The sequence below is a fragment of the Mobula birostris genome, chromosome 5 (genome assembly GCF_030028105.1).
Source record: "Mobula birostris isolate sMobBir1 chromosome 5, sMobBir1.hap1, whole genome shotgun sequence".
Taxonomy (NCBI): Eukaryota; Metazoa; Chordata; class Chondrichthyes; order Myliobatiformes; family Myliobatidae; genus Mobula; species Mobula birostris.
In genome coordinates, this window is record NC_092374.1 from 138,268,514 (window position 1) to 138,294,663 (window position 26,150).

Here is a 26,150-nt window from a genome sequence, read left to right on the forward strand (position 1 = left end):
GACTTGCACCCCAAAATTCCTCTGTACATCACTGCTACGTGGGTTTTCCCTGAGTGCCTAGTTACATCCTGCATCCAGGAGATGTGAGGATGTCTTGGTGAAATCCCAAAGGGAGTGTTGTGTGAAATTTTCCATCTTCTTATCCGAGTATGTTCGTGCTACAGAAGAAGTGCAGCGAAGGTTCATGGGACTAATTCCTGGAATGGCAGCACAGATGTAGAATAAATGATTGAGCCAATTAATCTTAAATTAACTGTGGTTTAAAAGAATGAGAAGGAGTCTTACATTCTAACAAACCTGGACAGACTAGATGAAGGAAGAATACTCTAAATGGTGAAGGTGGTCACAGCTGAGAAATAAGAAGTCGGCCATTGAAGACAAAGAAAGGGAAAAAATCTCCCAGAGAGTAGTGAAACACAGAATGCAGCCGAAGCCAAATCATTATATGTATTCAGGAGTAAGAGGTTGATCTAATACTCGATGGATAGAGACAGGCAAAGAAAGCTGAAACAGGGTACTGAAATTGAATAGTTAAGCATGATAATATTGAATAGTATGCAGTCTTGAAAGGTTGAATGTCCTCACCTTGATCTTATTTTTATTTAACCAAACTATCAAAATGGTGGAAAGTGTCGTGGAATTCCTGTGGTACTTGGCTCACACTGAGCTGGATCTCTTCTAAGCAGCTGGAACAAGCATCAAGCACAGGTATGTATTGTTATAAAAACAAAAATGCTGGAGTTACTCAGCGTGTCAGGTTGCATCTGTGGGAAGAATAACCAAGCTAACATTCTACGTCAAAGCCCCATCTTAAATAATGCCCAGCACACCCATCTCATTTTACATACAGGCATGTTCCCTCTTCTGGATTTTTATACTTAATCTAGAATTCAGACAACTTCATTTCACTTTCTGTATCAGATGCCTATCTGTGATATTGGCTCAGTTTCTCTTTTATTGGCAGGCAGTTGGGACTGAGAGGGGAAATGGATCAGCCATGATGGGATGGTGGAGCAGACCCAATGGGCCAAATGGCCAAATTCTGTTCCTATATCTTATGGACATGGTCGTATTACTAGGAAGGAAGGAAGTACCCAGACTGACCTATCATGCATTGCTTCTTACAATGCATTTTACAACTCTTTCCTGTGTTTCCACTTTCTAGTTGCTATTTTCTCACTCTCACTCTCTTGCTACCAGTAAGTTGGCAGTGCACTTGGTCCTGTTGGCTTCTATTGGGGCCAATCAAAGGTGTTATTGACTTTTACAAACCTATGTTTTATGTTCGCAAGACCCTACTGAACATTAAGAACTTAAAATACTGCAGGTCTAACCCATCAGCAAGTTGCTCATTGGCAGAGATACTGAAGGAGCTGGACCTGGTGCAGCTCGTGCTGCTACCTGCGACAGAGAGGAGTCAGACGAATCGGTGCGCGAAGGCGGAGTGCAGTCTTACAGCGAGTGATCGTCTTAGTCGCGTTTCTTGTGATTGCAAGACCCTATTGGACTTGCCACCTTCCCTGCAGATTAAATCCTTCCCAATTCTGATTCACGGTCTTCAACCTGAATGTTAGTGCTGCTTCTGTTCACACAGACATGGCTAACCTTGCTGAGCATTTCCAGGATCTTCTGTTTTTAGTTTAGATTTACAGAATTTACATTTTCTTTTGATTTCCACCATTATTTTGCGACGTTAGCCGTTCTGATGCACGGCAGCACCGATAGGTATTGATCCACTGGCCACTCCTCTTACTTCCTTTAACTGTCATTGCAGGACCTATCTTTAAGCAAGGTAAATATCACAAATTCAATAGTTTGAGCTGCACTTTGGAGGCATGAGAGAACTGAGCAGTCTCACAAGGTATAACAATAAGGCTGAAGCTCAAGGTCTGTTACCTTAGTGTCTTTCTGATTGCACGCCCAGCATGCGACTGTCCACTCCGTGTCTGAAGTTAGGGAAATAAAATTCAGTTTCCCTATTTCTGAGGTCAGCTCCTTTAGCCACGTGATTAAAATTCAGATCCTCTCACTGCACTAGCAGTGACAGAAGATATGTGAAAAGAAAAATGTAGTGTTATTAACGTGTAAATTTACAAATAAAATCCATGTAGCAAATTGTTAACAGAATAACTTAGATTTATTTATTGGTAGTGTGTTGAAGACAAATTGAATTTTATTGATTTGAAATCACACCAGACAAGTACAATGGTAATAGACTCCTGACTGATTTAGGCAAGTTAAACTTTGATCATAAAAATGGGAATTAATCAGTTGATGCTGATATAAGATCATGTCACAACAGAGATTGTTGCCTTTTTTATTGTTCAGCTATTAGGATGACAGTGGATTATTTGACAGCAAAGATAATTCAGTTTCATTTTCAGATCTGCAACACAGTCTTTATTTTCAGTCTCTGAATTATGATGGCTTAGATTTTGCATATTATAGCAGAGTCTTAGCTGGTGTGACAAATACACACTCCCTCTGTTGTAAAGCAGATAAAATATTTACTTTACGTAACAAACCATCCAAAATCATTCAGTGTCTGTAATAAAAGTAGTTTCCACACTTTGCTTATCACATTTCTTGTGTCATATTTCATTAGTCACACTGATGTTTGGTAAAAAAAATTTTCCAGTGCAAGGTCAGAAGCTCCTGCAAATTTCTTTCAAGTATATTTATAAAGGGAATAAAACCTAATAAGTTAGGATAATAATATATATTACAACCCTGTAAAAAATTGCCACCTAGCACTGATTAAAAATGAAAATAACTTAGTTTTTTATGAGGAAAATCCTTGAACAAAATTAACTAGATGTTAGAGATGGAAGACATATGAGTAGGTAGTTTTAAAAAATTACCTGTAACATGCCCATGCATTTGCACTGCGCTCTGACTGAAGTACGTGCTTTGCCCATATTCATGTCATATAATGAGTATTACACTTCTAAATAAAAGTGATAAGACTATAATACTATGTGACATAGGAACAGAATTAAGCTATTCAACCCATCGAGTCAGCTCCGCCATTCAAACATGACTGATTTATTATCCGCCCCCCCACCCCCACCACCACGCTGCCTTCTTTTCATAACCTCTGGGGCCCTTACTAATCAAGAACCTATCAAACTCTGCTTTAAATATATCAAACAATATGGCCTCCATAGCCGTCTGTAACAAGGAATTCCACAGCTTTACCACCCTCTCGCTAAAGGAATTCCTCCTCATGTCTGTCTAAAGAGACATCTTTGTACTCAGGCCATGCACTATGGTCCTAGGTTCCATCACTACAGGAAGCATCCTCTCCATGTTCACTCTATCTCGGCCTTTCAATAGTTGTAGGGATCAATGAGATTTCCCCCTCATTCTTCTAAACTTCAGTGTGAAAGATGCCCAGAGCTATCAAATGCTCCTCATACACTAACCTTTTCGTTTCTTGCATGATTCACGTGAGACTCCTCAGACCCTCTCCAACGTCAGCCCATCCTTCTTTAGACATAGGCCCTGGAGTGAGTGCAGAGAAGACTTACAAGGATGCTGCCTGCATTGGAGAGCATTGAGAATAGGTTGAATGAACTTGGTCTTTTTTCCTTGGAGCGACAGAGGATGAGAGGTGACCTGATTGAGGTGTACAAGATGATGAGAGGCATTGATCGTGTGGATAGCCAGAGGCTTTCTCCCAGGGCTGAAATGGCTAACACAAGGGGGCATAGTTTTAAGGTGCTTGGAAGTAGGTACAGTGGAGATATTAGGGGTAAGTGATTTGCCCAGAGAACGGTGGTTGCATGAAATATACCACCAGCGACGGTGGTGGAGGCAGATACAATAGGGTCTTTTAAGAGACTCTTAGATAGTTACATGGAGCTTAGAAATATCGAGGGCTATGCAGTAGGGTAACTCTAGGCAGTTTCTAGAGTAGGTTACATGTCCAGTACAACATTGTGGGTCAAAGGGCCTGTAATGTGCTATAGATTTCTGTGTTTTATGTTCAGAAATTGCCTGCAATAATACAAGTGCAGTTTGACTAATGCCTTAGAAAGCGTCAGAATTACATCCTTGCTTTTACGTTCCAGTTCTTTCAAAATGAAAGCTAACATTGCATTTGCATTCCTTACTACCAATACAGCCTGCAAGTTAACCTTTAGGGAATCCTTCATGAGGACTCCCAAGTTCTTTTGCAACTCCAATATCTAAATTTGTTCCCCTATTAGAAAATAGTCTATGTTTTGTTCCTTCTAACAAAGTTCATGACAATACACTTCCCTATACTGTACTCCATCTGCCACTTCTTTGCCTGTTCTAATCTGTCCATGTCCCTCTGCAGACTGCCTGCTTCCTCAACACTGCCCGCCCCTCCAACAATCTTTGTATAGTCCACAAACCTGGCCACAAAGCCATCAATTCCATCATACAAAACATGGATGAAAATGTGAAAAGAAGAAGGTTCCGGTGACGTCATCATCCAGAACGGCAGCTTAAATCAACAGCTCCTCTGGAAAAACGCATATTTTGCCGATTAATCCATCAAATATAAGATCTTTCAAAAATATCTGAATTGATAAGGGGGACAAGAATGGGGAACTGCGGAGCCTATGGAAGGGAGAGGTACAACGAGCGGCCCTCCTACACGTGCGCATGGTGGCGAGGCTGACGCGGGGCCTCGATCAGGCAAAGCGGCAAATATGATTACGATTTTGGAAGAGATAAGGGAAGTCCAAAAAGATATAAACCAGCAACTCAATGATATCAAGTCAGAGCTTGCCAACGTCAATCAGAAAATAGTGACTCGAACTGAGAAGGTGGAAGATCGCATGCAAAACATGGAACAGATACTAAGTAAGATGATGCAAATACTAAATCAACAGGAAAGTAAATTGCTTGACCAGGAGGGAAGATCGCGATGGAAAATATCAGGATTTATAATGTTCCCGAAGGAGCGGAGGGATTGTCGATGACGGGAGTTCGTAGAAAAGTTGCTGTGGGAAGCGCTGGATATTCCCTCGACTATGGAGATTGAAATTGAGAGGGCACATCGTGCGCTCGTTCGAAGGCCTCCCAGAGACAGAGAAAGTAAGCTGCGCTCAATAGTACTTAGATTCCTTTGATTCAAGAGCAAAGCGGAGATTCTACGAAGGGCCTGGGGTAAGAAGAGGGTGTTTTGGAACGGGAAGTTAATATACTTCGATCAAGATTACCCCCCGGTGGTCCTACAGAAACGGAAGGAATATTCCGAAGCAAAACGAATATTAAAGCAAGAAAAGATTAAATTCCAAACCCGGTACCCTGCTAAACTGAGGGTATTTTACGATGAAGGGATACGACTATATCAGACGGTGGAAGAGGCAGCTACAGACATAAGGAACAGAGGACTGCCCGTTAGCGTGGTCAAACCAAGGGAAAGTCTGGCTGAGCAGTTATCCCGATCTGCTTGGGAAATAGTAAGAGAACCAAGAAAACAGGGGACGGGAGGAGGACAAGAGAAGGATATTAGGAGAGACTGTGAGTTCTCCGAGGACAGTGCTCACCTCCTCCAGAAGAGCCATAAGGTTTGGCTAACTTTAAAAGTTCTGATAAACTAAACGGAAGCAAAAATAGACAGTGATATACCTATCTCGAGAAATACGTACTATAATCTGGATTTTATGTTACTCAATTTTTAAAAATTCATTTTTCCCCACCTAAATGAGAATATATACATGGGAGGAATACACAGGGAAATTATTTCTATATAATGGACATGGATTTTTTTAACTTACTTTTATAGGTACTGCAGCGAGGGCCGTCAACTCACCGGTAGGAGGGGCTATCCCCCACGGCTAGACATTTCTTCTAGCTCAATCCAGGGTCAATCCAAAGTTAGACTCTTCCAATAGAAAAACTTATGAAACAAAGTCCTTACATAAGAAAGTTCACACTCTTTTTGAGGATGTTGGTCTAATTGATATATGGAGGTACCCTTTCCCTGACAGAAGGGATTATACTCACTATTCTGCCCCCCACCCCATTCCGTATATACAAGAATAGACTACTTCATAACATTTGGAAAAGATAAAGACAAAATAATAACCTGTGGAATTGGGACAATAGATGTAAGTGACCATGCACCTATATATTTATCTGTTGATTTTGACTTACAACCAAAGAATACTATTTGGAAACTAAATTCAAGTCTACTCAATGATCCCTATTTTAAGGAACAAATTAAAAAAGAAATTAGTCTTTACTTAGAATTCAATGATAATGGAGAGGTTTCACCTCCCATTCTATGGGATACTCTGTCTTAAGAGGGAAAATTATAGCGATATCTTCATATAAGAAAAAAATAAGGAATAAAACATTAGAGGAATTACAAAATAAGCTGAAGGAACTTGGAAAAAACATAAATTGAGTTTGACACAGGATACACTAGAGGAAATTTTTAAAAATTAGGAATAAATTAATAGTTTGGCTACACAAGAAATTAGAAAAAAATTAATGTTTCTGAAACAGAGACACTATGAAAGTGGATCTAAATCTATGAAAATACTGGCGTGGGAATCGAAAAAAAAGATAGTAGAAAATAGAATTCATAGAATTAGGAATGCAAGAACAAAAGAAATAAAAAATAAGTTAAGTGAAATTCAAAAAGCTTTTGATATATTTTACAAAACTCTATATTCTAAAGTTTCGGGGGAAGCATAACCCAGATTGACACCTTCCTGAATTCTTTAGAGTTACCCCCTTTAAGCAAAGAACAAAATAGAACGATGACTGCTGACATAACTGAAGCTGAACTAAAAACTGTGATTAGTAGGCTTAAATTAAGCAAGTCACCAGGATCAGATGGATATACAGCAGAGTGGTATAAGGAGTTTAGAAGTGAGTTAATTCCTGTTTCACTCCCCACACTGAAATGGGCTCTAAGAAAGGCCCAAATGCCACCCAGCTGGAAGGAGGTGATAATCTCAGCTGTACCGAAAGAAGGCAAGGATAAAATGGAATGTGGGTCATTTAGACCAATATCTGTTCTTTATGTGGATTATAGAATATTTACCTCCATCATGGCCAAACGATTAGAAGAGTTTCTACCCACACTGATACATAATGATCAGACAGGTTTTATACAACAATGCCAAACACAAGACAATATACGAAGGACACTTCACATTATGGATCATATACAAAAATTGAAATTGAAGCAATAGTGATAAGCGTGGATGCTGAAAAGGCATTTGATTTGGTTAATTGGAATTTTTTTTACAGAGTTTTACATAGATTTGGTCTACATGACACAATTATTAAAACTACACAGGCGTTAGGTGTATGACAATCCTGCTGCTAGGATTAAAATCAATGGATATTTATCTAATAGTTTTACCTTAGAAAGAGGCACGAGACAGGGTTGTGCATGGTCACCGCCAGTCTTCGCATTATATCTGGAACCATTAGCTCAATACATTAGACAAAATGAAGATATCAGGGGAATTACTATTAAAGGGACGGAGCATAAATTGGCCTGTTACGCGAATGACATTTTGATCTATCTAGGGCAACCAACATACTCTTTACCTAAATTGATGCAATCATGTTGAACATTATGGCCAATTATCAGGATACAAGATCAATATAGATAAAACCCAACTATTTTCATATAACTATAGCCCACCAAGAGAAACTGAAAGTAGATATCCTTGGGCATTGCAAACAGAGGCTGTCAAATATTTGGGCATCATTAGGCCAAAAGATTTGGCAAAATTATCAGAATGCAATTATCAGCCTGCAACATGGCAACCATTAGTCTTGTGAACCCATGGATCTGCGCCTGGAAAGTCTTCACTCTCCAGGGCGCAGGCCTGGGCAAGGCTGTATGGAAGACCAGCAGTTGCCCATGCTGCAAGTCTCCCCTCTCCACAACACCAATGTTGTCCAAGGGAAGGGCATTAGGACCCATACAGCTTGGCACCAGTGTCGTCGCAGAGCAATGTGTGATTAAGTGCCTTGCTCAAGGACACAACACGTTCCCTTGGCTGGGGCTTGAACTCATGACCTTCAGGTCACTAGTCCAATGCCTTAACCACTTGGCCACGTGCCCACAATTATCAGCCTATATATAAAAAAATTAAGAAAGATATAACAAGATGGAACCTAATTCCTTTTCTTGGTCTCAGTTCAAGGATTGAATCGATTAAAATGAATATACTGCCCAGACTACTGTATCTCTTTCAGACACGACCAATAGAGATTAACCAAAATCAGTTCATTGAGTGGAACAAGATGCTATCAAGGTATATATGGCAAGGTAAAAGGCCTAGGGTTCGTCTCAAAACTTTGCAATTAGCCAAGGAAAAGGGGGGACGGGGCCTACCTTCTCTTAGAGATTATTATTTTGCAGCACAGTTGAGAGCTGTGATATGCTGGTGCAACCTATCATATGCCGCTCAATGGAAAAACATTGAGGAGAGGATACTTTTCATCCCCATGCAGGCAACTTTGGCTGATAACAACCTACAAAGTTACGTAAATACTATTGATAACCCGTAGATGAAATGGACTCTTAAAGTATGGAAAACTATTATAAAAGAATATAAACTAGAGAGAGACATTGCGATTCTTATATGGTATGCATATGACTCCGATTTTACGCCGAATAAACTGGATGCTAGATTTAAGGACTGGACAGCTAAAGAAACAACTGCTATTTGCAATATAATGAAAGAAGGAACACTGTTCAGTTTTGAAATGCTCAAAGAGAAACACTTATTAGAAAAACAAGACTTTTACTGGTATTTAGAGATGCGACAGTATGTTAATAGGATGGTTAAAAATGTAACCAAGGCAAGTACATGTCTGATTGAGCTATCTAGAAAATATATAATTCCGACAACAGTAGTAGAATCATTTCAAGCGTGTATAAGGGTTTGTCAAATATTAAAACACTTTCGACTTCATACATTAAAACAGAATGGGAGAAGGAAGGAGGGATAATAATATCTGAGGAAGACTGGACAATAATATGGAGGTATCAATGGAAGTGTACCAGTTCACAGAAATTGAGGGAGTTCGGGTGGAAAAACTTGATAAGATATTTTATTATACCCTCTCAGAAATCCCATTATGATAGTAACCCCCCCTGTTTGCTGGAGAAATTGTGGAAATCAAAATGCAAACCATTATCATATTTTCTGGGAATGCCCTGTTATCAAAGACTATTGGAGTGGGATACAAGCCCTACAAGACATCTTTAAATGTGAGAGATTAAGACCATATATTTTGGGTATATACCTCAAGAATGGTTGAAAAGAAATAAATATTTAATGAATGTACTGCTGGTGGCTGGTAAAAAGACCCTTACCAGGAAATGGTTATCACAGGAGAGCCCAACTTTAAATGTATGGATGGAAATTACAATGGACTTTTACAAAATGGAGAAGATAACAGCATCTGTTAATCTTAAATTGGAACAATTTTATTCGTACTGGAAAAAATGGTTTAACTACATAACACCTCATAGGCCTGATTTTATTCTCACAAGTCAATGCATATGTTGTGAAAAAAAAGATCACTCCCTACTCTGTACATAGTTTTCTTCTTTCGATTGTTCTATCTTTCCTCTCCTTTCTATAAGTGTAAACTTATGTGGAGATTTGTGACAAATATCATTATATGATATATATGTACAGTATCTGAAATACATCTTATGGAAATGTTTGTTTGATGATGAACTTCAATAAAAAATTAATTACAAAAAGAAAACGAAAATGTGAAAAGAAGCAGTCCCAAAACCCACCCATGTGGAAGACCACCAGTCACCTGAAGCCAACTATAAAAGACACCCTTTATTCCCACTCTTTACCTCCTGTGAGCTGGCCAATTATCTGCCCATGCTAGTATCTTTCCTGTAATTCCATGGGCTCATGGCTTGTTTAGCAGCCTCATGAGTGGCACCTTGACAAAGGCCTTATGAAAATCTAAGTAAACAACATCCACTGATTCTCCTTTGTCTATCCTGCCTCTTATTTCCTCAAAACAACATGTGGCATATCTGGCCAAGTACTGAAGTCCTGTGCTGTCAACTGGTTGTAATGCTTATGGACATATACAACCTCTTGCTTCTGTATTCTGAGGAATCCACCTGGTTAAAAGCAAGCTTCAATCATACTGGTTCCCAAGAGGAATGTGGTAACCGGCCACAATGATTATCATCCAGAAGCATTTACCTCCATTGTGAAAAAGTGCTTTGAGAGGTTAATCAAGGACACGACCCACCCAGTCAACACAGTTTTCGTCCTTCTTCCCTCCGGGAGAAGGCTCAGGAGCTTGAAGACTCGTACGGCCAGATTTGGGAACAGCTTCTTTCCAACTGTGATGAACAGATCCTGACCCGGATCTGGGCTGTACACTCCAAATATCTGGACCTGCCTCTCGGTTTTTTTGCACTACCTTACTTTCCATTTTTCTATTTTCTATTTATGGTTTATAATTTAAATTTTTAATATTTACCAACTTTTACTATTTTTAATATTTAATATTTGTAATCCAGGGAGTGGGAAGCGCAGAATCAAATATCGCTGTGATGACTGTACGTTCTAGTACCAATTGTTTGGCGACAATAAAGTATAAAGTATAAGTATAAAGTGATGAAGCATATCAATTCCTGACTGAAGAGTGACCTGGACATGCTCCGACTTACCTACTGTCACAACAGGCCAACAGCAGATGTCATTTCACAGGCCCTTCACTCAGCAATGAGACATCTGGGCAATGAAGATTCATATTTGGAATGCTCTTCATTGACTGCTGCTCACCATTTAGCACTATCATACCTCAATACTAACTTCCATGACCTGGGCCTCAATAAATCCTTATCCATCAAAGTCAAAGTCCTCCCCACCATTGAACATACCGTCATAAGAAAGCAGCATTCATCAGCAAGGATCCCGGCCATGTTCTCTTCTCAATACTAGCATCAGGCAGGTGGTACGGGAGCCTTAGGTCCCACACCATCAGGTTCAAGGCAGTTATCACCCTTCAACCATCAGGCTCTGGAACCAGAGGGAATAACTTGACTCCCCACAAATCTGAACTTGTACCACAACCTACAGACTTACTTTCAAGGATTCTAAAACTCATATGAGTACAAGTCATGTTCTCAGTGTTATTTTTTATTGGTGCAATTTATCTTCTCTTGTACATTGGTTATTTGTCAGTCATTGTTTATGTGTAGTTTTTCATAAATTCTATTGTATTTATTTTCCTCAAAATGTCTGCAGGAAATGAATCTCAAGGTTGTATATGGTAACATCTACTGTTGGTACTTAGGCAATAAATTTACTTTAAACTTACATTGATCTTGAAGAGTTCCAACAAATCTGTCAGGCAACCTATCTCCTTAATGAAACCATGATAACTTCAGCCTATTTACTATGTGCAACATACCCTGAAACCTCAGCCTTAATAATGGACTCTAACATCTTCCCAGCCATTGAAGTCAGGCTATCTGCCCTACAGTTTCCTGTTTTTATTTCCTTCCCTTCTTAAAGAGTAGAGTGACATTTGCGATTTCCAGTTCTCCAGAACCATTCCAGAATCTAGTCATTCTTGAAAGATCACTAATAATGAGACCACAATCTCTTCAGCTACCTCTTTCAGAACCCTGTGGTGGGGTCTATCTGGTCCATGTGACTTATATACCTTCAGACCTTTCACCTTCCCAAGCACCTTCTTCTTAGTAATAGCGACCACACTCATTTTTGCCTCTGGACACTCTTGAATTTCTTGCATACTGCTGGTGTCTTCCACAGTGAAGACTGGCACAAAAGACATTGAGTTCACCCGTCATTTCTTTGTTCCTCATTATGACCTCTCCAGCTTCATTTTCCAGTGGTCCAATATTCACTCTAGACTCACTTTTTATATCCAGGTTTCCCCCGCCATCCAAAGGTAGAGCGTTCTATGAAATGGTTCGTAAGCCGGAATGTCGTAAAGCGAAGAAGCAATTACCATTTATTTATATGGGAAAAATTCGTGAGTGTTCGCAGACCCAAAAATAACCTACCAAATCATGCCAAATAACACATAAAACCTAAAATAACTGTAACATATAGTAAAAGCTGGAATGATATGATGAATACACAACCTATATAAAGTAGAAATACTTCTCCACAATCATTGCCGCACTGTTCTCCGTAGCGAAAATCTCATGCAAGCGCTGTCTGCAAAAACACGGCATAAACGCTCTCGGCAAAATCTCACGCAAGCGCTGCTGGCAAAAACACTCTCTAGTAACCTTTAAGCTATGAAGCTGTCAAATCATACCAAATAACACGTAAAAATACACAGCCTATATAGAGTAGAAATAATGTATGTACAGTGTAGTATCACTTACGGGAATCTGGAAGACAGCGCCGAGCACACTGATGATGGTGTTAGGCTGAGTCGTCAGAGGTTGGGGTGGTGCCGTGGTCCCCATCCTCCGGGCAGTGAACCAATACCGATCCACGGAGAATGCAGGGGTACAGCTGTAGCTGGGACACACACAGCAAATCTTTCAGAAAAAAGCCGAAATAAACAAGCTAATTAATTGGGTGCCGCCCGGCACATGAATGTCGGCACCTAATTAATTAGCTTGTTTATTTTGGCTTTTTTTCCTAAAGATGCGGTGGGTGCATCCCGGCTACCACTGCATTCTTCGCTGATCGGTATCTGTCCGTGGCCCAGGGGTTGGGGTGGTGGGACACTGGGGTGTCATCTGTTTCCATCAGGGAGGCAAGTCATCTTCTCCTATGTCTGCCTGCCTCGATGTCGAAGGTCGAGGTTCGTCATCTGCTGTGGCTGATGTGGAGGCTTGCTTGACTACTTAGCCTTGCGCATGTTTCCATCATACAGTTTTTTGTAAGCACTCAAACCATCTTGCAAATTTGCCCTAAACCAATGTACCCTTTCAAAAGTAAAGTCGTACTTTATCACTGCAGTGAAAGTCTCACACAGTTGCCTCACGTTCAGTTCCTGGATGACTTCACTTTTGGTCCATTCGCTACTGTATTTGGTTTTGATTGTTATCCTTTCCTCTTCCAATTGCATCAGCTCTTCACCTATCAGTTCTTGGCCATGGGATGCCAAAACCTCTTCAACATCATCTTCATCAACTTCCACAAGCCAAACTCACTTTGTCCTTACTTCATTCACCACGATCAAAACGCATAATTATGTCTAGCTTTATGCTAAGAGCAACACCTTTACTTTTACGCTAAGTGCAACAACGTTATGAGCTCTTTCAGGCTTTTCCGATACCTCAGAACTTATCTTGCTAATGGTTGCTCACAGACACATGTTTAAGCAATGCCGGCTAGAATAATGCCGTTCTGAATCCGGGGAGAGCGGCTGCTGGGGGCGCGCGCTGCCTTTTATCGCACGTTTTTTTTTGTGCGCTGATTTTTTATCATGCGCTGCTTTTTTTTCTTAACAGTGAAAACACCTTCTGTTAGCAAAAACAGGTAACTGATGTAGGTCTTTCATAACAGTGAGCTTTCGTAAAGCGAACGTTCGAAAAGCGGGGGATACCTGTATATGAGAAAAACTTTTGGTATCTTCTATATTATTTGCTAATTTATCTTCATAGTTCATCTTTTTTCACCTTACTGCTTTTTAGTTGCCTTCTATTGGTTTTTGAAAGCTTCCAAATCCTCTAGTTCCCCACCAATTTTTGCTATATTCCATGTCCTCTCTTTTGCTTTTATGCTGTCTTTGACTACCTTCATCAGCCATAGTTGCCTCCTCTCCCTTTAGAATGCTTCTCCTTCTCTGGAATGAACGAATCCTGTGCCTTTCGAGTTACTCCAAGAAACGCCAGTCATTTTGAGCCATCATCCCTGTTAGTGTCCATCCCAGCTTCTCTCTCATACTTCTGTAATTCCCTTTACACCACTGTAATACTAATACACCTGATTTTAGCTTCTCCCTCTTAAACTGCAGGGTGAATTGAGAAACCTTTGTATAACTCATATCAGGGTCTTTATATCCTTGCAATTTCTTAACTCTACCTACAGGGATTCTACATTATCTCATCCTATGTCACATTTATGGATTTAATTTCATTTTTTTACCAACCAAGCCACCCCTCTCCCTCTGCCCACCTTCCTATCCTTTCAATCTGTGGTGTTCTTTCAGCCACGACTCAGAAGCGGTCGTAACATTATATATGCCAATTTTAACAATGCTACAAAATCATCTACCTTATTCCATATACTGTGTGCATTCAAATATAACATCTTCAATCCTGTGCTCATCATCCTTTTCAATTTTTCTCTCATGTTACTGGGAGTTAAATTCTCATCCCCTTCTAAACTTTTTGTCTTTTTACTTATTTTGGAAACTCAAAGTTCAAAGTAAATTTATTATCAAAATACACATATGTCACTGACTTTCATAACCATTCATGCACTCTCCTTCCCTTTATCCTATCCTGACTTTTCCTAACTGTTGAACACCACACACACACATACACACACACACACACACACACACACACACACACACACACACACACAAATAAAATTTGGTTTAAAGTCCTATCCACAGCTCTAGTAATCAGAAAAAAAGCAGTTCAACCATCTGACAGCAGCTATATTGCATTAGATGTTTGAGGAAAATGCGTATGACACTAAAGGCACCCAGGACTTTCCACAGATATGCCATGGAGAGCACTCTAACTGGTTGCATAACCGTCTGGTATGGAGGAGCCACTGCACAGGATTGGAAAAAGCTGCAGAAAGATGCAGATTCAGCCAGCTCCATCATGGGCACCAGCCTCACCAGCATCCAAGGCAACTTCAAAAGGTGATGCCTCAGAAAAGCAGCATCCATCATTAAGAACAACCAGTCCCTGTTCTCAGTGCTACTATCAAAGGAGGTACAGGAATCTGAAGCCATACATTCTATGTTTCAGGAATAGCTTCTTCCCTTCTGTCATCAGATTTCTGAATGGATATTGAACCCATGAACACTACTTCAATATTTACCCTCTCTCTTTTTCCACCACTTGTTTAATTTAAATGATGTGCGTCTCTAACAGCCTCTGAGATCCAAGTCCAACTCTTGGTCTTCATGTGTGGCTTAGCTACTAGGCCCGGCGGAACTGTTTCCACTGACAAGAGAAGGGGCGAAGGTGTACCAGTGGCGCTTCAAAACCAGTTGCTTTGGGCGGATGGGGCTCGTTAGCCTTGAACAGCAGCCTGCCTAGGAGAAGGAAAACTCTGATTTTAAACCTCTGCTCCCTTACAGCCGTACCCACTCAGGGGAAAGGCTTCAGGAGTAAACCCAAGGAAGAAATCTGGAGCCCTAAGGCAGTTTGACATTGTTTACAACTTCACTCTGGCAACTTCTGCGAATACACTGATGCCAAGCTGCATCATTGCTTGCCATTCCCTTGGACTACATCAGTGACGTGGAGAGGGGGACCCCGCTGCATGGGCAACATCTGGTTCTTCAAATCTTCCCGCCAAGGCTTGCGCCCTGGAGAGGACACAGTCCACCAGAGGCGCAAACCCATGATCCTCTGGGATCTATGGCTGCCTACTACTACTTCTTTTTGTAATTTATATGCTTTATTTCTTTGTGTTGTAATGTACCACTGCCACAAAACAACAAATTTCATAATGTATGCCGTGATATTAAACCTGATTCTAATTCTAAGGCTCAGTCTTGGATTTCACTGAGTTTTCAGACATCACGTCGAACCACATATTAAATCAATCAATCAATCACATCTCCCCTTCACTGCTCTCATCTTCTTTCATCAATCAACACTTTACATGTTTGCATGCTCTATCTGTTGCAGAATATCAAGAAATGAATATAGTCTCCCTTGCACATTGTTTTTATGTAACACTTACAAATGTCTACATTTCTGATATCTCTAAGACAAACCTAGCCCAAGAACTATTGCTATCCACCACACAAATACCTTGCTCCTTATCTTCTTGCTTGTTAGTAGTTTCTACTAATATTCTGACCTTTGCAGACGAGAAATGCTTACTTTCTTTCTGATTAATGTAGTGAGCATGAGACCTTTTATAAAGTTCATTGATCTAATCTTACCAATATTTAATGCTCAAATAAATCATAATCATTGTCACCATTTTGTAATTGATAGTCATTTTTATGCCTTTGCACTGCAACACTGTTGCAAATCGATTGATTTTAATGTGCAAGCATCAGGAAAGTGGTCGAGAATCTCCCCACACTCACAGGACAATCTGCAGATGCTGGATATCCAAGGCAAACACACACAAAATGCTGGAAGAACTCAGCAGGCTAGGCAGGATCAGTTGCCTGACCTATTTCAAGAATTTCCCCACAGTTACATTTATATTGTTTTATAACGCAACTTCCATAGTGCCTGTTCTTGTGTCTATACACAGACAACTGAAGCCAAAACAGGCTTTCACACTGCCTGCTTCAGCACGACAAAAAGGGACCTACCCAGACAGAGCAGAGCCCAATCAAAGGATTTGAATTAAATAAGTACTTAAACAAATCATCTGCATGTTCATCCCAACCTGGAGTAACTAACATCACAGCCCCAAACCCAAGACCTTCATACATGATAATTCTGAAAGGTGTAGGTTTGTTATGGATAAGGATAGGACAGGTCCACATGTTAGTCCTGAACTGGAAAAGGGCCTACTTTGAGGGCACTGGGCAAAATCCACCTGGATTCAACTGAGCAACTCTATTTGAAGGCAAAGTAAATGTTGACAAGTGGTAGGTTTGTAAGGGATCTAGGGACAGCTTGTTTCTGTAAAGGAGAGGACATTGGCAAATTCAGGGACCCTAGCTGAAGAGAGATATTAAGACTCTGATCAGGATAAAGGACATGTACAAATGAGTCCCTCAATGAATATGAAAAGCTTAAGAGAAAATTTGGAGGGCAAAAAGAAGGTATGAGATGAATTGGCATACAGGATTAAAGATAACGCCAAGAGGTTCTTCAGTTATATTAACAGTAAAAGGATGTCAAGGAGAGTCTAGCTCCATGACAGCCAACCCCCAGGAAGTGCAAGAGATGGGCATAATATTTAATATCTACTTCTCCTTGGGGTTAATGTCTATTTCTCTTTGCATGAAATGAGGGTAATAAGTAGACATGTCTGGGAGCATATGCATAGCATTAGGAAAGAGGAACTTGCAGGCTTGAAGCACATTGAGGTGGGCAAATCCCCAGGGACTGACTGTGTGCACTCCCAGACCTTATGGGAGGCCAGGGACGAAATCATGGAAGCCCATGTTGGGATATTTGCTTCGTTGTTAGCCACTGGTGAAGTTCCAGAAGACTGGAATGTTGTTCTTCAGTTCAAGAAAGGTAGCTAGGACAGACCAGGGAACTACAGGCCGGTGAGTCTGACTTCAGTTGAGGGAAGGTGCTGGAGGTGACTTCTAAAGGATAAGATATGTGATCACTTGGATAGTCAAAGCGTGATCAGAAATAGCCAGCGTGGATTTGTGCATGGGAGGTCACTCTGATAAATCTTTTAGAGTTTTTAAAGGAGGTAATTAAGGGGATAGATGAAGGTAGGGCAGTGGGTATATTTTTATATGTACTTTAGTAAGGCCTTTGTCAAGGTCCTGCATGGCAGGCTGATCTGAAGATCAAGTCCATGGAATTCATTGTGGGGGTGGGGGGTGAAGCAAGCGAGATGGATTCAGAATTAGCTTCAAGATAGGAAGGAGAATACTCTGGTTGAAGGTCAATTCTCCGACTAGAGGCCTGTGATTAGTGGAATGTCCCAGGAGGCAGTTTTGGAGCCTCTGTTGTTCATTATTTATGCAAATGATTTGGATATGAATTAGCAAGTTTGCTGATGATACTAAATTAGGGGGAATTGTTAACAGTGAAACAGGTTACTATGAATTTCCAAGTGTTAGGGAGATGGGCTGAGGAATAACAAATGTTTTCAACTTGGACAATGTATGAGGCAATGTATTTTGGATAGTCCAACCAGGGAAGGACTTATGCAGTGAACGGCAGGGCATTACAGAGTGTTGTGGAACAGAGGGAGCTGGGAGTACAAGTGCACAGTTAGTTGAAAGTGGCCATGCTGGCAGACAAGGTGATGAAGAAAGAATTTAGCATGCTGGTTTTCATCTGTCAGGGTAATGAATTTAGGAGTAGGGACATAATTTTGTGGTTATATAAATCATTTAGTGAGAACACACCAAGATTCAAGGTTGTTTAATATCATTTGCAGTACACAGTGTAAAGGAGGATGAAATAATTACTACTCTGGATGCAAACACAATAATAAAAAAACACAATAAACATAAGGTAGTTTATACACATGGATTGTTTGTATGTCTATAAAGTGACACTAGGCACAGGAGTATCTGTACATAACGTGGCACTCTCAGGAAATGATAAAGTAGTGGTGTGGTCGGTTGGTGGTTGGAGGTTGGGAGGGGTGGGTTAGTGGGTGGAGGTGTAGATCAGTCTTACAGCTTGGGGAAAGTAATTATTTTTGAGTCTGGTGGTCTTGGTGTGAATGCCACACAACCTCCTTCCAGAGAGGAGTGAGACAAACTGTGTGTGAGCAGGGTGAGTGGGATCCTTCATGACGTAGCTGGCTTTTGATGGTGGGTAGAGTGGTGCTGGTGATGCATTGGGCCTTCCGGACTACCTGTTGTAGAGCATTTTCATCCACTGCAATATTGCATTCAGTTTTCATCAGCCTGTTTTAGGGGGAACATTGCCAAGCTAGGGAAGTGAAGAAGAGATTAACAAGGATGGTGCCTGGACTAGTGGGCCAGAACTATAAGAAGGGGTTGGCCACACTGGATCTTTATTCCTTGGAGAGTAGGAGAATGAATGCTGACCTCATAGAAATTTATGAAGTCTTGAGGGGTCTGGATAAGCTGGATGTTCATAGTCTTTTCCCCAGGGATGGGGAGTCCAAAACTAGAGGGCGGAGATACAAGATAAGAGGCGAGAGAATTAAAAGAGCCCTAAGAGGTAACTCCTTTACACAGTGAGTAGTGGCTGGAATGAGCTGCCAGAGGAAGCAGTTGAGGCGGATACAACTGCAGCACTTGGATAGGTACATGGAGAGTAAGAGCCTGAAGTCAAACACAATCAACTGGGATTAGAAGGGAGGATGCTGTGGTCGGCATGGGCTACTTGGCCTCAGGGCCTGTACAGGTGCTGTATCACTTGATGACATCTCTGTTACCAAGACCATTACCTCCACCATCCCTGCTTTGATCCCATCTAGCAACATCAACCCAGGTTAATATCATGAACCAAACTCTGACACAGCTTTGCATGCAACGATTTCAAGTTAATACTCTCTGCCTGTCTCTTTCTCGTTCGTCTATCTCATTTATCTTTGATGATATGGTTAAACCATTGTGCTTATCTACTGCTCTGTCACGTTCCCTTTGCAATTTTTATAGCATATGAATATATCTGCCAATCTCATTCACGAGGACCCGAATTTCTGAATTGTACAAAAAATATAGAAGGATGCAGAACCCTGAGATGAAAGGTAATGCAAACTAGTAATCATTGGAAAGAAACTAAATATCATGCCTTGACTCCTGGAGACAGACATGCCATACACCTTCCTTGCCACCCTGTCCATATGAGTTTCCATTTTAAGGGACTTTGTACTTTTAGTTTTGGGTTTTTCTGATTAACAACAATCCCCAGGACTCTGAAATTCATCATGTATGGCTTGCCCTGGTTAAAGTTCCTCAAATCAATCACTTCGCAGCTGTCCCAGTTAAATTCCATCTGCCATTCCTCTTGCTCACTGTAACCTCAACCAGCCTTTTTCACCATCCACTGTGGAATCATCCGTAAATGTACTAGTCCTGTCACCACATTCTCATCCATATCAGTAATATATGATACAGAACAGAGAACCCAGCACTGCCTCCTGCTGCACATCACTAGTCACAGCTCCCCACTCTGAAATAGAATCATTCACTACCACTCTGACTCCAACCACAACTCTGTAGTCAATTGACTGCTTCACACTGGATCCCATGTGTTCTACCTTCCGAACAATCCAGCCTACCCAATGGGACCTTGTGAAAGACTTTACTAAAATCCATGTAAACGATGTCTGCCATTCTGATCTCATCAAATTTATCAATCACCATTTCAAGAAATTTAGGCAAGTTTTCTGATTTTCCACACAGAAAGCCATGCTAACTATCCCTAATCAATCTTTATGTTCCTAAACACTAATAAATCCTGTCTTTCAGAATCTCTTCTAATAATTTTTCCACTGCTGATGTAACGCTCACTGGCCCGTACTTTGCTGGCTAATCGCAACAATTCTTCTTAAGTAAATCCACAACGTGAGCTATCCTGAAGTTATACCTTTATTTAGGAAGAGCAGCAGTTTTCCAGTACCTCACCTGCGGCAACTTAAGATTAAATTATCTTAACCACGGTTCCAGTAATTTCCTCCCTTGATTCTCATTATGTCTTAAGATACATCTGGTCAGCACCCAGGGGTTTATCCGTCTACATGTGCTTCAGAAGCTCCAACACCACCTCCTTTGTAGTGCTGATATGTTCCAGAATGGGGGTCACAACCTTTTTTATACCATGGGCCAATACCATTAAGCAAGCAGTATGTGAACCCCAAGTTGGGAACCACTGTTCTAGAATATCACTGCCCCTTAGCGGGGAAAAGTATTCATTTAAGATCTCACCTATTTCCTCTGGTTGCACATATTGATCACCACATTGATCCTTTTGTGGGGGCGGGGTGGGGGGGAGCTCCTCTCTCTAGCTACTCTTTTACTCTTAATGTACTTCGTAAATCTTTCAGGATTCTTGTTTCTCTTTTCTGCCAGGGATATCTCATGGCCCCTTTTTGCCCTCTTCATTTCTTTTTAAAGTTTACTCCTAAGTTCCTTATACTTCTCAAAGGATTTGCTTGATCTTAGCTGCCTGTACATGACATAACCCTCCTTTGTTATTCTAACATGGCCTTTAATAGTTTTTCTAACCAAGGTGCCCTAAACTGGCCAGCCTTACCCTACACTCTAACAGGATCATGCTGGCTTCACCCCTTCCTGTTCCACTTTTGAAAACCTCCCACACATCTGACATCACCAAACAGTCTCTCCCAACTAAACTTTTGAGAGTTCATGCGCAATACCAATGAAAACAGCCCTACCCCAGTTTTCAACTCCCACTGCTACCTTTTTCCATAACTATGGTGAGAGAAATAGAATTAGTTACTGGTCTCAAAGTGCTCATCCACTGACAAATAAACCACTTGTGTAGCCTCATTTCCTAGAGGAGATCAAGTGCAGCCCTTCTCCAGTATAACTATCTACATATTGTCTTAGAAAACGTTTCTGGACATACTTGACAACCCTACTCTATCTCATCCCTTAGCACTACAACAGCCCCATTAAGGGGCAGCAACAGGTGAGAGTATTTGGAACCCATAAGCTTGAAAGAAAAATTGGACTCAATAGTAAAAGTTCAATGTAATTTTTATTATCAAAGTACATATATGTCATCACATATAACCCTGAGATTCATTTTCCAGTGTGCATACTCAGCAAATCTATAGAATAGTAACTATAACAGAATCAATGATAGACCAGAGTGCAGAAGACAACAATGCAAATCAAATAGCAATAATTGAAAGCTAGATTTCCACAAAATTTATAGACATAAACCTATACACGAAATGAGATTTTGAAAATACTTCTTTATTTCATGCATTCGTTAACTTTCCACCATAATTATAGAGGTGACTATGTGTTCCAGGTGACTGGTTCAGTGCCTTCACCTTGTCTTACCTGATTGATGTGCTTCAGTTTATCAATGATCTGATTTATCATTGGATCAATTCCTTTAACTTTCACCTCTGGGTTATCTGACTGGGCTTTGATCCCATTGCCAACTACTTGTCGTGTGTAACTGAAATTAAAAACCAAATTACGAATTTTAAAGTAACATTTAATAGACATACTTTAATCAGAATTGGAAATGTGGGTTGGAAATATATATAAACAAGAGAAATTCTGCAGATGCTGGAAATCCGAGCAACACACACAAAATGCTGGAGGAACTCAGCAGGCCGGGCAACAAAGGAATAAAGCCTCTGCACCTCTCCCCCCCCACCTTCAGCATTTCCCATCCCCTTGTCCCTCTTTCATGTTATCTCCTTTACTGCTCATTGCCTCCCTCTGGCGCTCCTCCCCCACTTCTCTTTCTTCCATGGCCTTCTGTCTCTTTCACCAATCAACCTCTTAGCCCTTTGCTTCATCCCTCCACCTCCAAGTTTCACCTATCACCTGGTGTTTCTCTCTCCCCTCCCCCCCACATTTCAAATCTACTCCTCAGCATTTTTTCTCCAGTCCTGCCAAAGGGTTTCGGCCTGAAACACTGACTGTACTTTTTTCCATAGATGCTGCCTGGCCTGCTGAGTTCCTTCAGCATTTTGGGTGTGTTGCTTGGAAATAAATATATTTTACATTTTTAAAATGAAGTTTGCACTTATATTAAACTCTGAAGTTAACTACTACATTGTTTCATAATCAAAAATGATACAATTTTGTTTTTTAGAACACAAAGATGGAAATTAAATGATTAATGCAAAACACTTATGACATTTAACTGTTTAGTTGATCTTTCCGTACCAAAGATAGATTTGCCCTGTTAATTAGGATAAGACAGACTTAACATATGATTTCTTCATCAGTTATAAAAGGAGATGTGAATGCTTAGAAAATGAATTAATCACGAACAGGTTTCTATAAGCATTTGATCCAATTTCACTGAAGAATTAAATTTGCAATTTCGATGCAAGGTCTCCTGCATTACTGATATGCTCACATATACAGTATAGAACCCACACAAGTACAGTAACATTCTATTACTTTCAATCTTGCATGCAAAGTCTGTGTCCACTGCAGTGTTTATTAATACATGACTTAATGAGACTCAGGTAGCTCTCCTTTAAGCGAAGAGCTTACCCAATCTCCATTAGCACTTTTCAAATTCTAGGAGCTTGTTAGGTCTGTTTTAGATTTACTTACGGTGGCCCTGCCTGAGATGGTCCAACTCATTTAGATGATTATTATGAATCAAATTCAGGTAGCTTCAGCTTATATATTGAGATGGTTCACCATCATTTCATGTTTATCTTAGTTGAGACCTTCAATCCGTCGACTGACCGGTCAAATAATTTCATTCCATGATCTGCTGATTTCATCCTTCACTACAGATATAATTTTTATCCAACCTAACTTAAATGATTTGCTTGTCCAATGCCAACAAGAGATCAACTGTTCACTTAATACTCTAATCCTCTCCCAAATTCCTCTAATGGATGATCACTGATACTCCTTCCAATCCTGAATTTCTTTTGACCAACTCATTCATCAAGTCTCAATCCCTCTGTAAGGATGATTGCCTGGCTTTCCTTTAGATTAGAAACTCCTTCTATAACTCCCTGCTCTTTCAAATATCCAGCATTACACTGATTAATGGCTACCAAATCCCCCTGCCTTTTGATTCATAAATCCCCTCTATTGACCATCCAACCCATTTCCAATACAAGATCCATTGGAATTTCTATCTGAGGGCCAAGGTCTGATCTCTGTCATCATCATTCACTGATTTCAGAGTCATGCTACCTCTTTCTTATTACAGCCCCCTCAGACAAGTCTATCGGGTGCTGCAGACCATTCTAAACTGACTGCCTTGCTTTGCCTTGCGTCCTTAACTCCTGGTGGAGTCGTCGGGGCGCCATCATGTCAAGCTTTGCACCCGTCTGTTCCATCTGTCGCGGTTGTGCCAGAGCCTGGGTCACCGCAGATGTTTTCCCTGTCTATTTTTTAATGTTGTCCATCCATCTTTTCCTCTGGTCCATGTCTCACATGCGTACAGGAAGATGGAGAATACCAATGCACGCAGCAGTCTGATCTTGTCATTCTTGGTGATGTTGCTGTCCCTCCATATTGTCTTGAGTTTAGATAGTGCAGTCATTGTCTGTGCAATTCTCGCCAGGACTTCTGGTCTTGATCCTTCATCACTGATGATTACCCCCAAGTATTTGAACTGCTGCACTGTCTCAAGTTTCTGACCATGGACTGAGATGTCTGTTGTGATGGCACCATTAGCATTTGCCATGAGCTTGGTTTTCTCGGCACTTATTTCCATTCCAAACTTTGTGGAGGCTCTGTCAAGATGGCTGACCAGGTTGGCCAGTTCGCCCTCTTTTCCTGCAAGTCCATCAATGTCATCAGCAAATCTTATGTTTGTGTTGTTCCTCCCTCCGATGCTGACTGTGCCACATGATCTTCAAGGGCAATAGTCCGTGAGCCAGGACCCCAAATTTGGGCCACCGGTACCACCTAGGGGGAATAATACTTATAGTGATTTTGGCGAGGTGTACACCCCTAGTGTTAGAAAATATGTGATAGCATTGCAGCGGTGGTAGCTTTCTGATGTAGACATCAGGAAGGTTGCTGCCACTGTTGGCATAGAGGTTTGTAGGGCTCTCATCAGGTTGCATGCATGTACAGGATGTGATACTGTAAGTGCTTTTGCAGGCAAAGGAAAGACAAGTGCCCTAAAACTTCTGACCAGCAACAGGGAACTCAGGACACATTCTTAGAGTTGGGTCAGGAATGGGACCTCTCCCCAGAACTGATTGACAAACTGGAGGAATTTACATGTCTCCTGTGTGCCCCGAAAGCATCAACCACCAAGGTCAATGAGCTCAGGTATCACCTTTTCTGTGCCAAAAAAGTTGAAATCGAAAGTCATGAACTCCCATCATGCAAGGACTGCTTAACAAAACATGCACAGTGAGCCAACTGTCAAGCTGGTGTATAGAGAAGATGTTTGGAGAAGGGCCCACAAGTGCCAAGCCCTGTTGGCAGAGGATGGAAGATGGACAGAGAAGAGGAAGCTGAACAGTTGGTGGTGCACTGGATGGAAGGCCAGCCAGCACCCGATGCCCTCCTGGATCTACTGCCCTGTACAAAAAAACGTTCACTCTCAAGATGTATGTGTGTTGCAAATGGCCTCAGGTGTACTGACATGTGTAGACTGGCAGACTGTGAGAACCAGGCATCCACCTCAGAGTGTGGAAAGTTCAGATGAAGATGTGGAAGACATGGAAGACCTGGAAAATTACTATGATTATTAATAGGTTATGAAAGTATGGAAAACAAAGTATGGAAAGCAGTCTTTGATTAAATATATTCATTTTACAACCAAATGGGGCCTAGGTTATGTGCGTGTGGAACCCCACCTTTGAATTATTGTACTGTAATTCTATATGCTATGACAAAAGCTTAAGATTGTTTTGCTTTGATACAACAATATGAAAAATATCATGACATTGATAAAACTCCAGAAATCTCTCCAAATGAGGATTTTCACCTTTTGGGGGGTGGGGGGGGTAATATTTTCTGCTGTACTGATGTTAATATGGAATATCTACAAAAAGTGATTACTGCTTTGAATTCCTGAATAAATTTTCTAAAAATCCATGTGATTATATGTGTCCTAGGGTTTTATTGACTTTTCCAAAATAAACAACAGACAAATATTTTTCTAAAAATGAAATGATTCACTCTACTGAAATTGGGCACTGTACTGCGGTTGCCACCAATGACATAGTTTTAACGTAGAATTTTATAACAACTTTTGATGAAAAGTGCTTGAACTCAGCTATCATTGTGACAAATTTCGAAGTTGAGGGATCACTGACGACAAAATACCACTAGGTTGAATACATATGTTGTACTTTACATTGGCCACTTTTCAGAAATGCTTAGGGTAGTGTTATAAAATGTATGATAGCACACATAAAGCTACCACTGGCGCAATGCGATCACATATTTTCTAACTCTAGAGATGTATACCTTGCCAAAAATCACTATGACATTATTCCCCTCAGATGGTACTGTCCAACCCTACTGGTTCCCAGACTACAACATTTGTGATCCGTTCTAGGAAGACGTTGAAGAGAGTGGGGGAGAGGACGCAGCCCTGACATACTCCTACAGAGGTATGGAACCACTTCCCGATGGTGTCCTGAGCGAGTACTGCACTGGTTGCCTTGGCGTAAAGCTGATGGATTGTATGAATCAGCTTCTGCCCCATGTTGAATTTCTTCATGGTGGCCCAT

At 40.8% G+C, this 26,150-nt stretch overlaps 1 protein-coding gene across 1 annotated transcript in view; it reads right to left on the reverse strand.

Moving 5' to 3' along the window:
- Window positions 1-26,150, reverse strand: part of LOC140198402 (glypican-5-like) — a 952,742-nt gene that overhangs the window by 598,246 nt on the left and 328,346 nt on the right. The window contains exon 6 of the mRNA XM_072259495.1: window positions 21,802-21,922. Coding sequence (XP_072115596.1) covers window positions 21,802-21,922 — 121 coding nt within the window. The remainder of the gene's footprint in view (window positions 1-21,801; window positions 21,923-26,150) is intronic.